The following is a 12555-nucleotide window of genomic DNA, read 5'->3' on the forward strand; positions in this document are numbered from 1 at the left end:
TTTGAAGGAATTTATAAAACCCCCCCGGACTGCCCGGACAGCCCCCCAAAAGAGGACTTGTCCGGGCAAAAGAGGACGTATGGTAAGCCTACTGTATGTCATAATTTTGGAGTGTCCAAGTAGTCCTTGTGCAAGAGTGTCAGAGAGTCCACTAACACTAAACCACTAGTAATACTAAAGAACATAACATATGTGGGTAAGACATGGTTTTTGAACCTGATCACTAGTGACTGTCCAAATCATTATGGGTGGGTCCCTGGGTGGATGGAACTGTGGCTGAAGGTTCTCACCACCCCAATAGCACATCCTAGAGCAGATGAGAGGGGTTCATCAGGATATCCAGCATCATTCTCAGATTCAGACATAATCTTCTTCAGTTATTTGCATCCTTTGTGTAGCTGTTTTGGTAAGAACACAACATTGTTACACCAAAACAAAGAAGAGTGGCAGTGGCTATCAATTTACATACTTCCTCTAGGTCACATACTTCGCAAACACAACATCAATTTCCATTTATAGGTACACGACACACAATTATATATCCCCCTCAAGCCCGGTGACAGAAGCAACATAACCCGGATCCTCACCTGTCTCTCAGAAATCTAATGTCGGATGTCCCAGAAATTTGAGACTAAATGAGACTGAGGGGCAATTCACACTATGGTCCCGGGTGCGCACTCGGGACCACTTGGCAGATGTTGTGGTAGTGTGAATGATGCGTACCGTTCCCGGGAGCGGATCGCCCAACCGTCCCCGGGACCGCATGGGGGGCGGGTCTCTGGACTGTTGAAGTGTATTCAGATACGGATCGTTCCAATGTGAATGCATGCATACCTAAAGAAGGAAGTGGACTGTTTTTTTTAGAACGTGACATCATCTCTAGTCGACGAGCCAAGCGTCATAAAAAAAACCCGACACAGACGCTGCAAGACGCATAACACTAGCGCTAAAATGTTCACCCACTAAGAAGAGGTGGAGACAGGGACCGTGTTCTGCTTCAAAGAGAGCTAGGCTTAACACTGAGTTCCCTAAAGGAATGAATGAACTTCAATGAAGAGCTTTTATTGATTATTTTTCTTGTAATTGAACATTTTTGATTTTGGTACTAAATATAAATTTGTAAACTACAAAATATGAAAAATACTTTTTAATACTGAATGTGAAACGTATTACATTGTACGAACTGTGAGTGAATTGATTGCACTAATGAGACCCAGCTGTGATCTGTCGCTTGGTTTGGCTATATATACCGGTATGTCATCTTTGTGAGACATCTTCCTACTCGTTTGCAACGCTGCAGTGAGCCTGCTTTTATGTAGCCTACCGTACCTATCGGCCTCGGGTATAGTTCGATCAGCTTCAGGTAGTAAGTACTAAGTAGGCCTATATTCGACTGCTGCATTGCTGTAGCCTACGTGCTGTGTGTTTGTTTGTCCTTTTCGTCTGTTGAGCTGCCAGACTTATAAGCAATTATCTGACTCATTCAAAACTTTATTTGAGCCTTTTTTTTGTACGTTTTCCATTCGTTTCAACCATGGCGAGAGGAACGCTTTGGACTAATGAAGAAATATCCTGTTTGTTGGAAATTTGGGCCAACCAAAACATCCAAACACAGTTAGACAATACACACAAAAATTCAGAAATCTATGGAGTGATCAGTGAGTATTTGTCTGTGCGAGGGTTTAACAGAACAACAGAACAATGCCGTGTCAAAGTAAAGAGGATCAAAACACAGTATCATAAAGTAAAGGATGCGATGCGTAAAGTCTGGCAGCTCGACAGACGAAAAGGACAAACTCCCGTGGTTCGATGCTGTAGTCGGCATCCTTGGCCACAAGCCAGCAAGTGACCCAGACTTTCTGGAGTCACATCCCATACAACCCCCGCTAACTCCGTCGTCATCATCGTCTTCATCATCAGCAGCAGAATCTCCACCTCCCAACCCCGCGTCCGATGAGGGCAGTAGCGGACCGTTTAGTCTGGCAGCAAGCGGTATAGTAGTATTTCACATTATCGTTAATGTTGTCATTACAAGTGAGATACTTGTGTGCAGATCGTGTGGTGAAATGGTGAAATGTGTATAAAAATCATCTAAACTATAGGTATACTAGAACGGTCACAAGCATTTGCCCGTATCCATAATAAATGTATTTTATAATTTGGCTTCTTTATATGGTTTAGTTTATGTTACCATGTATTACTAATGTAGCACTTTAAATTAATGACTAAAATACATAGGCATAGGCTATATGTATATGCTATAATAAAATCTAAACAAACTATCAAATGTAGAGTAAAAATAATGGTCTCATTTAGCCTATATGGTGGATTAGAACTATAAATTACTTTACACCTCAGGCTGAAAGAATCATTCATCCAAGATTCCTACACAATTTCTGGTTGCCTGTCAATTGCTGACAATATTTTTGATCAATAGTTTGTTCATTTTGTGCATGTAGCCTACTTGATACCATCAAATGCTATTGTAGTTGAAAGGTCTAATGTTTTTGTTTTTTCATACTTTTATGCTGACTGGCACTTCAGATGAGACACGCAGTGACTATTCTACAGTGACAATTCACAACAAAAGGAAGAGGAAAGCCAAAACTGATTTGAGCAGCATGATGACATCCTTCATGGATATGCAGCAGAGTCAGCATGTAGAGTTTATGCAGGCAGAGCAGGTTCGTCAGCAACAGGAGAACAACAGTCTTGATGCTTGGATGAAGACAGATGGAGGTATGCAAAGGCTATATAGATGGATGCCAGGTCATTGTTGACGTGGCATCATATAGTGTGTGTGTGTGTGTATAGTTTCAATGTACAGACTATTGATTTTGTTTTTTAGAAATGATGACAGGTTCCTGGTTTATGATCCTATACTATTCCTATGCATTCGTGTTGTCCATACTGTACATTTCTCTGAATTGAATTGAATCCCTAAATTGTAGGTAGAGGAACGCCGGTTTCAGGCACAGAGGGAGTCTAACGGCAAATTCCTGCAGATGATGGGCAGCCTGTTTGACAGGATGCTGCCTTCATCCCAGCAGCACACCGCCTCACAGCAACCTCCATCTTCCCTGCACTACACTACCCCACCAGCCTTCAGGGATGCAGAGCTGCTGCCCAATGCTGCTGCCCAATGTCCCCAGTCTGCTTACCATCATGCTGCTCCCCCATGTCTTCTGCTCATGCTTACAATGCTTACCATCATGCTGCTCCCCCCATGTCTTCTGCTCATGCTTACAATACACGCAATAGGCCTACCGGTAATGCACAGAATGCTGCAGTTGCTCTGTCAAACACACAGGATGAAAGCCCATCTCCAACCTATACCCACCTGTAGCTTATTAGTTTATCGAATATTATTTATAAGACCATGCCCCTTAAGTTCTGTTGTGTTTAATACTGTGATTCATTATTTAATCATCACATTGTGATGCTTTGAAAATTTATTTTTGTGACACTTTTAATGTTTTTGTTATGGCAACCTTTGTTTGGAAACCTAAATAAAATGGGTGCATGGACCAGCATTTTGTTGGTTCTAAAACAATTATGTTTTCTGTCAAATCACAAGAGCAGTGTTTTTCATCAAGGCCCATTATTTCTTCTGCATTTGAGCCACGGACCACCATTTGATGATATTTTGCCTTGCAGACATAAAATGTTACCATTTTGTTGTCGTTGGATATGATTTTGTCCACAATTCCATGCTATAGGTATGAGATGACAGGCAAGAGCAAAATGACAATTCTTCAAAAAAAAAAAAAAACACTTCTCTTGAGAGCGTAAAGTTTAATTTATCTCCACAGTTCTTTAAACGGCAAAAATAATCAAGTGAAGAAAAAAAGGAATGTCCACATGATAAACTGCTGATAAATAAGGATTTATTTTAATGGTAACTGAAAAGTTTCGCCCATGTATAGGGTTCAGGAAGAAAATAAAGTTGACAGGGCATCTCTGATGGCGTTGGCCTGTGTGTTTTCCTGAGGGGGATATAATTCGTCTTCCTCATCGTCTGCAGCACTAGCCTCCAAATCCCCCTCCTCATAGGGCTCATTGTGTACTTCACAGAAATTGTGCAGTATACAGCAGGCTGTGATGGTGGCATTTAGGTTTTTGATGTCGCAATCATACCTGTAGAATGACCAAACAGAGTGAATACTTTATAAACAGTTTATTTCACATTACTGGTCCAGCTCTCAGTATATCCACTTCGATAGTATAGCATAGAAATAAAATGCACATAAACCTACAGAGTGAGCATTAGGTGATGAACGCTCTACAGTACCTCTTCATCAGGCATTGCCATCGTCCCTTGAGACGGCCAAATGCCCTCTCCACGGTGATCCGTGCCTTGCTGAGTCGGTAGTTGAAGGTTCTCTGGGCAGTAGTAGCACCGGTTTCAGGGTAGGGTTTCATTAGCCAAGGGAGGAGTGGGTAGGCAGCATCACCCAACATCACCACTGGCACATCTACACCTGATTTGATTTGATTTAAAATGGTTATTTTAGATTTTTTTTTTTTTTGCGGCTTACGCCTTTTATTGATTTTTTAAGGGACAGACAGTAGGCTGACAGGAAACGGGAGAGAGATGGGGGGATGACATGCGGTAAAGGCCGTGTCGGGTCCGGGAGTCGAACCCGCGGCACACCGCGACTGGATCACCAGTCCGGTGCCCAGACCGTTACGCCACGGCCTGGGCCTAAAATGGTTATTTTGAACATGGCAATTTAAAAACAAATGCATATTCAAAAAGGAGAAGAAGCATAATAAATACCTGCAATCCTGTCTGTGCGATTGGGGAAGAGTGTGCCACTCTGACCCCTGTCAAAAACACTAGAATTTGCAAAAACTCTAGCTTCATGGACTCTGCCTGGCCATCCCACATTTATGTCCCAGAATCTGAGCCGGTGGTCTACAACAGCTTGCAGAATGACAGAGTAGAAGCCCTTGCGGTTGTAGTAATCTGCAGGTGTGTTTGCTGCTGTGAGCAACACAATCAAATTAAATATGTTGATAGATTGTTTATCTGGTTTTCTTGTGTTATTACACATATATGTGCTATTACACGGATCTGTGTGTTTCCACACTAATGCTGATTGCTCGGCCTGCTGTGTGTGTGTGTGTGTGTGTGTGTGTGTGTGTGTGTGTGTGTGTGTGTGTGTGTGTGTGTGTGTGTGTGTGTGTGTGTGTGCTTCATTCATGCCCTGATGAAGAGATGCACTTTAGGAGTCGGAACATTGGCGTTTTAACATGTAATAAAGTAGGCCTACTCTTTTATATCCCCCCATATCGCCACAGCTCTTTCATGTGATATCGTTTTCTAGTTCCTAGTTTCTAGAGAATAGGGCTGCATGGAATGATTCAGATGGTTGCAAGTTGCATCTGAAGGGATATTATTTATACCATACCATAACTTATTTACACTATTTCTAAAGCATTGTGGAAATGAACATGTATTTTCTGGTGAACAACTCGTATGTTTCTCACCTTGTTGTCGAGCGCGAGTAGTAGTCAGCAAATAGTTTGGACACAAACGCATTTCTCAACGCCGCCTGTCTCCTGTTGAATCTGCGTATACGCGCAGTACGCGCCGATCTTATTCTGCGGACTACATGCAAATAGCTAACATAGGACGTTGGCTCTTGTTGGGCTTGGCGTAGTCTCCAAAGTAAAAATAATAATAATGCTAAAGTAGGATCCATATCAAACAACTAACTGAACTAAGCAAAGACGACACTGGCGCACAGAACTGACTGACACAGCGACAAGCTGACAGTGAAGTAACGGCAAAGAGGCATTGCAATGCAATGTACACTGAATTTATTTGAGACGGGGATCAATAATGTCGCATAGTTGATGAGGTAGGTGTCCTTGCGCCAGCCATCAAGCACACCGTCATCAGGAGGATGAAAGTGTGTTATGCAAGTGTACCCGGGTGCGCTGTTGAATCTCGGGCAATGTGAATCATGGCCATCGGGGACCAGGCAACTGTATTCGGAAACGGTTCCAATGAAACGGATTCAGTCCGTCTCAGTGTGAATCCCCTATATATGCACAGCATGTAAATAACAATGGTTAAGCCCCCACCTCTAAATCACTATGTTTAAAATGAAATAAAACAAAACCGCATTATCGGGTGCTTGACATAATGGTTCACACAAAAAGAATGCCATTGCTTTGATGCTATAGGCTATGCTGCTAATATTATCTGCTGCTATTTTTAATCGTGTGTAATAGGACTTTATATGCTGCTATTTGACCTTATGTGATGTGCATGCATGTAATGTCTGCTTTTTCTTATTTTATTTTACTGCACTCATTTCATTTTTCATTTCAACCCTTTATTTAGTTCTCGGAGAACACACTGAGGGCTGGGACCCTCTTTTTCAGTGGTGCCGAGATTACAACACATCAACAATGTACAGTGGGGGGGGGAAACATAACATAAAAAAACAAAACAAAACATAGATAAATAAAGTAAATTACTGGTAATAATAAGGGAACATTACATAGTGCTCAACTCAATTAAAACAGGTACAGTTGATATTTACCAGCGTTGATATATCAAGTTGATAGAAAAGGAAGAGAGCTGTACTTTAGTGAAGTCTGTAAGCCTGTAAGGTGTTCCAAGTGTGTGGGGCAGCGCACTTGAAAGGAGATTTGCCTATGTAGTGGAGGCATGTATGGTCTCAAGCATCAAATAATCTTGAGAGCGTGTATGATAAGAAATAGATTTCCATTGTAAAAGATAATTTAAATAAGAAGGTGAGTTCCCAATTAGAGCTTTATAGACAAATAAAAAACAGTGTTGGTCTATCCTTGTCGCAAGGGAGGGCCAACCAACCTTATTATACAGTATGAAATGATGAGTGTTCACACAAAAAAATGGCTATTTTTAACCCCCCTCCTGGGTTACAAAGGTTCCTATTCAACCCCTGGGTTATTTTGACGCAACAAAATGGGTTATTAATTTTTCCCATAACTTGGGTTATAAAAATAACCCATTCAGAGGGTCAACATAACCCAACTTTCAAGTTATTTTGACCCATAATGTTGGTTATGAATGAAGCATTATTGGTTCAATCAGTCAGTCAGTCAATCAATCAATAAATCAATCAATCAATCCCAACTCTCTGAGCCAACAATAAGGTTACTCTCATAAAAATAACCCAGAAATCTTATAACCCATGAATTGGGTCCCTATATCCCAGGAAATTGATATGGCTGGGATGGGTTACATAAATATCCAAAGTGTTTTTACTGTGTATAGTTGCCTGCAAGAGGCATGAAACTCTTTGTTGGAGCAACCATCAACAACAAACCCTTTCCAACAGATACTATACATATGAATGGGAAAAGGGGAGAGAGACTGACCAAACAAACAGACATTTACATTCATGGTTTTGCTAACAAATCACATAAAACAACATATCACCAAATAATACCATAACAAAACACTAAACACAACGACCCATAACATACACATTCTAATATTAAAATAATAAGACATATAAGAACAATAACACACGGTCCTTGGCACCCCAGTGTATGCTGGGAAATGGACTTCCTCTAACCACTCCCATGGGGTGTGACCTATCCGGTCCAACAATTGGGTTACCCTCAGAAAAATAACCCAGAAATCTTAACCCACTTTAAAAACCCATGAATTGGGTCCCTATAACCCAGGAAATGGTTATGGCTCTGGAAAATAACCCAGAAATATAACTCAACGCAAGTAACCCAGGAATTGAGTTACAGAAATATCCCACATGTTTTTAGTGTGTTATAGCTGTCGCCAGCTGTCGCCTGTTATAAATCTGAGGGCAGAATGATAAACTGGGTCCAAGATGTTAAGTGTGGTAGCTGATGCTTTTCTGTATATAATGTCCCCGTAGTCCAAAGCGGAGATTAAAAGTGCTCATATTATTTTTTTAATCTGAATTGTTTTATTATTATTTCGTTCTATTTCTATTGTTCTTCCCTTTAATACAAATTACAAATGATAAAACCTTAAATAAGATGAAGGTAAAAAAAACAACAATAATGTCATATTTTCACCTCACAGGTTTTGCTATTTAGTATTTACACTAGGGTTGCCACCTTTGAGATAAGGAACACTTAAACGACCACGCGGCGAAGCAGCGCCGTTATCGGATCACATCGACTAACTGGCCTTGGAACGCCTCAGGATCCCCCAGGAGGAAGTTACTATGAATGTTGCCCTGGAGAGGGAAGTCTGGGGCTCTCTGGTGGAGATGTTTCCCCTGTGACCCGACTACGGATATAAGAGGTTGAAGCTGGATGGATCAGGGATAGATTAACCCCCATGAGGGCACCTGAGCCGGTAATGTGTTGGTTACCGGCATACCTAATTTTTTGTGTTTTTTTAAATGTTTTTATCATATTTTGGACCTAAATGTAACTAAATCAATGGCCAATTTCAGGGCCTCAAACCCAGTACCACGTGGTCCAGTTTCCTCAAAGGGCCCCTAATTAACAGCCAAGGGCCCCTGGGCCCCGGTCCCGCTGGCCCAATGGCTATTTTGGCCCTGGGATGGATGGATGATTTCACATACCATATTAGCCTTTGGGGTCACTTGGTGGTCACTGTGGTCAATTTATTAACTGTTATGAAGTAGCCTCTTCTGTTTATAACAACATACGAGTTCTGATTCTGAGTTGTTCTTTAAATGGGCGCAATATTTATTTCAATTGATTAATTTATATTAAATACATGTTTATTTATTAGACTGTATTGATAAACAATCAACCACAATAGTCTACTGAAATAGTCTGATAGTTTGGCTATATGCCCGCATCAGCAGCCATTGGCTATTGCATGGGCAGGACAATAGAAATACTACTGATTGAAAACACAGGTTATCACATATTACCGAATCGATCTCAGGGGCAGTTTCAGTCATGAAGAACTGTGACACTTGTTGTTGGGTGTTCTGTGATCATACTGTTGATCCCTGAAGCATGCTGTTTGCTATCAAACAGTTCCCCATGCGCCACAGAAAACATACGCCTATGTCTAAGGCTGTAGGAGCATGCTGTTTTCTCCATTTGGCCATTTTCGGATTTGGGTAGGATTGTGTGTTAAAAATGAACCCCATGGGACCTTATTTTTGCCTGTTATCTGGTCAGAATCTTAAAATACACCCTTCAAGGATTAAGAAAAAACAGGTTATGTCAAAAAGTCCACTACACAATTAGTATGATGGCTCTTTAACATCAAATACAAAGTTACATCACATGATGTCAGAATTAGGTATTCATATACAACTCAACCTAACAAACCAAATGCAGTATAAAGTATCCTATCACACAAATAAAATATATGTAACGGTAAACCAAAATCACCATTTCCCCAGTATACCATATATAGCTAATACTTGTGGACAGCCTATTACACGTACAGCATATTAATCTCATAAATGATACTGAAGACAGAATAAATAAGTTGGTATTAAATACTTTTTCTTTGCACTCTACATTGATCCTGTCATCTCTGAATAGGTTTTATGCCAATTACATTGCAAGTTGCTCTGCTTAAGACTATCTGCAATAGTCTTACCCTTATTTTTCTACCGTAATTATTTGCTCAAAAAGTCAATTTTGACTGACTTTGTTGACTTGGAATCCACATCAGTGGCAGTGGCTGTTATTTCTGTGAAGCCAAATTTGACTTGAAACTTGATTTCACGATCCAGCCCACGTGTAGTATCTGGCATCGGAAGTTCAATTGAGTTAAGTTTTTCCATTCCCCATGACTCATCAACATATAGTGGATTTTTCCTTTCTGTGCGGAAAAAACTGATACTCACTGATGTCGTGTTTCTATTCGGTGGTATGAAGATGTGCTCTCTGGTTTCGTTCCAACCCACATCTTCATCTATTGTCACCAGTGTTTCGAAAAGATCACGACAGCGGTCACCCCTCTCACTTGTGAACTTCTTCTCAGGCTTATGCTTTGACGCATCAAACGGTCCAGAGACAGCGATGCCATAAGTAAAAGCACTTTTCCGTGATGCCACTGCGTCAGGGCTTCTTCCAAACATGACAGCTCCCTGCATAACGGCCTGCTGGGCCAACGCAGGGCACAGTACTTTGCACTGAGCACCAAACTGCTCTGTAATGTGTGTGCGTAGAATCTCACTTAAGGCGAAACCTCCCACTAACAGAAGGTAGTCGATGCTGAAATCCTTTTTAAAGATCTCTTTGAGACTTTTAGTGATGCCACTCAGGCTTTCATCAAAAAAAGATCTCAACTTTGCTCTTGAGAGTTTGATCACCCCTTCGTCCCAGCTGACACCCTGCACATTCTCAAAGTAATTCTCTATCGGTTTCTCTTTCTCAGCCAGCTTTACTAGGCTAAAAGGGCAGGACATTTCTAAAGCATCATCTGTACCCTTAAGGTAACTGAAGCCATACATCAGCTTTTGAACCTCACTGGGTTTTTCTCTTTCATAGTCATTCCAGAGAGTGTCAGAGAATATTTCTTTCAAGCAACTTTCAAAGTTTTTGTTAACGTGCTCCCCTCCCATGTCATTCCCAGAGGCCTTGTGCAGCTCTTTCAGGACGCCTCCATCCAATACTTCATGCACCGTGATGTCAATGGTACCGCCTGCAAGACAACAACGTTAGGCTTTAAAATATGAACGTTTTTTACATGGATAAAAAGTGGACAACAGAGGAAGAATGTAGTGTAGTTGCATACATTTAAAGTAAGGATTTTTGCAGTATATTTGAACTGTAAATTAAACTAGTTTGTACAGATGAGTATTAATTTGTCTTGCACGCACGCACGCATGCATGTGCACACACACACACACACACACACACACACACACACACACACACACACACACACACACACACACACACACACACACACACACACACACACACACTATATTACAATATCACAGCACAACATACCTCCACAATCAGCAACAATGTATTGTGTTCCAGGTTTTTGTTGTATCGTATACATAGCACTTGTTGAGTTCTCATCAAGAAAAGCACTTGAAGGCAGCTGCTTACACCAGATGGAGGCTGCTTCTGGCTCCAATGCGAAGACCAGTTTGTTGTCCAAAATGCCAGCCTGGAAAGAAAGAAAGAAAGAAAGAAAGAAATAACTAAAGAACATTTACATGTCTACAGTTTAAGCTAATTAATTGCAGATTAATTACAAAACCAATAGATCTCTATATCCAACTCCTTAAGGCTCCTCCACAAGAGAGAGGGAGCCCCAAACCCTGAACCCAGGCCACACCAACCAGCAAATGGATACAATATGATACTATGACAATACTACCACAATCATCACAATATAACCAGTAAGACGCCAAAGGGCGAGGTTGCGTGCACTGGCCATATATGGAGCCTGTCTTGAGTGTACAGGGTTTGATGAGGTCAGATCAACATAATGGAATGTCGGCACCGGTCAGCTCCATATATGGAGATCTAAGGGTCTGACAAATAATATGACAAATAAGTTCCGATACCGATACAGTATCGGCCTATCGGGACATCTCTAGTTAAAAGGGAGATCATGTGGATGTTGCTATCTAAGCGCCAACATATTTTTACATACAGTATGTAGACTTAAAGTTACTGAATATTTGTCATTAAGAAGCATCAATTTTGGACAACAGGCAATATGCGTTTGTAAATAATATAATATTGTTAACCTGTGTCCAAAAGGATTAACTGTAGGATATTCCCACATCATATAAGCATACAAGTACCACAAGTTACATTTAATGAACAAAGTGAACAAGTTTAATTTCATAACGTTTCTGGGGAGTTCATGAATGAAGTTAAAATAAATCAGCGGATGATTTGCAGAGATTTTTCAGCTAATAATAATTTTGATCAACATGTAATAACAACATGGAATTACCTCAGTTGCTGCTTTTCTCATGAACTGTTTTGCGGAAGCATCCCAAATAGCAGGAACAGTCAGAACCCAGGTGAAGTCAGACACAATGACTTCTCCCATGGTTTGTTCCTGAATGGTTTTCAGTGCATGGTCCTTCAGGTAGCGTAGACTTTCTGTGAAGACCTTCAGGGCTCTCATGCTTTTGCCATTCACGGCTGTAATCATTAACTCCTCGCTGAGTTCCTGTTGAAAATGTTAAATGCATGTTGTTGATAAATACATGTATACAGATGTATACACACACTGTAATGTTTGAGCACATTTCTATCCTACTTGCAAATCAACAATATCATATACTTACTTTTCTGTAGAGTTCCATCTTAAAGTTTTCAAAGAGAAATGTTTTCTTTGCCTTTTCATTCCCCTTTTGATTGTATTCCGTTTCAGCATCATAACCAAACTTGATGAATTTCTCATTTTCATCAAATAGAGCACATGTAGCCGTCTTTGGGGTGGTCAGTCCGCCTTTTGTTCCCCATTGTGGAACTATGACTTCTGGTTTCCCGCCGATACAAATGGCGTACCCACTGTAAGCAGTACCAAAGTCTATTGCTACTATATTTCTCTTTGCATCACCCATATTAGAAATCTGAGTAAAG

General features: G+C 40.8%; 1 protein-coding gene across 1 annotated transcript; it reads right to left on the minus strand.

The window, feature by feature from the left end:
* Positions 1-8153: 8153 nt before the first annotated feature.
* Positions 8154-12094, minus strand: LOC310867481 (heat shock 70 kDa protein 12A-like; the record flags this gene model as incomplete). Its single annotated transcript, XM_083777596.1, has 4 exons — positions 8154-8281; positions 9956-10636; positions 10951-11116; positions 11918-12094. The coding sequence occupies 4 exons, from the start codon at positions 12092-12094 to the stop codon at positions 8154-8156; spliced, it is 1152 nt and encodes a 383-aa protein (XP_083633722.1).
* Positions 12095-12555: the final 461 nt, after the last annotated feature.

The sequence above is a fragment of the Protomyctophum parallelum genome, assembly GCF_964188405.1.
Source record: "Protomyctophum parallelum genome assembly, chromosome: 12".
NCBI lineage: Eukaryota > Metazoa > Chordata > Actinopteri > Myctophiformes > Myctophidae > Protomyctophum > Protomyctophum parallelum.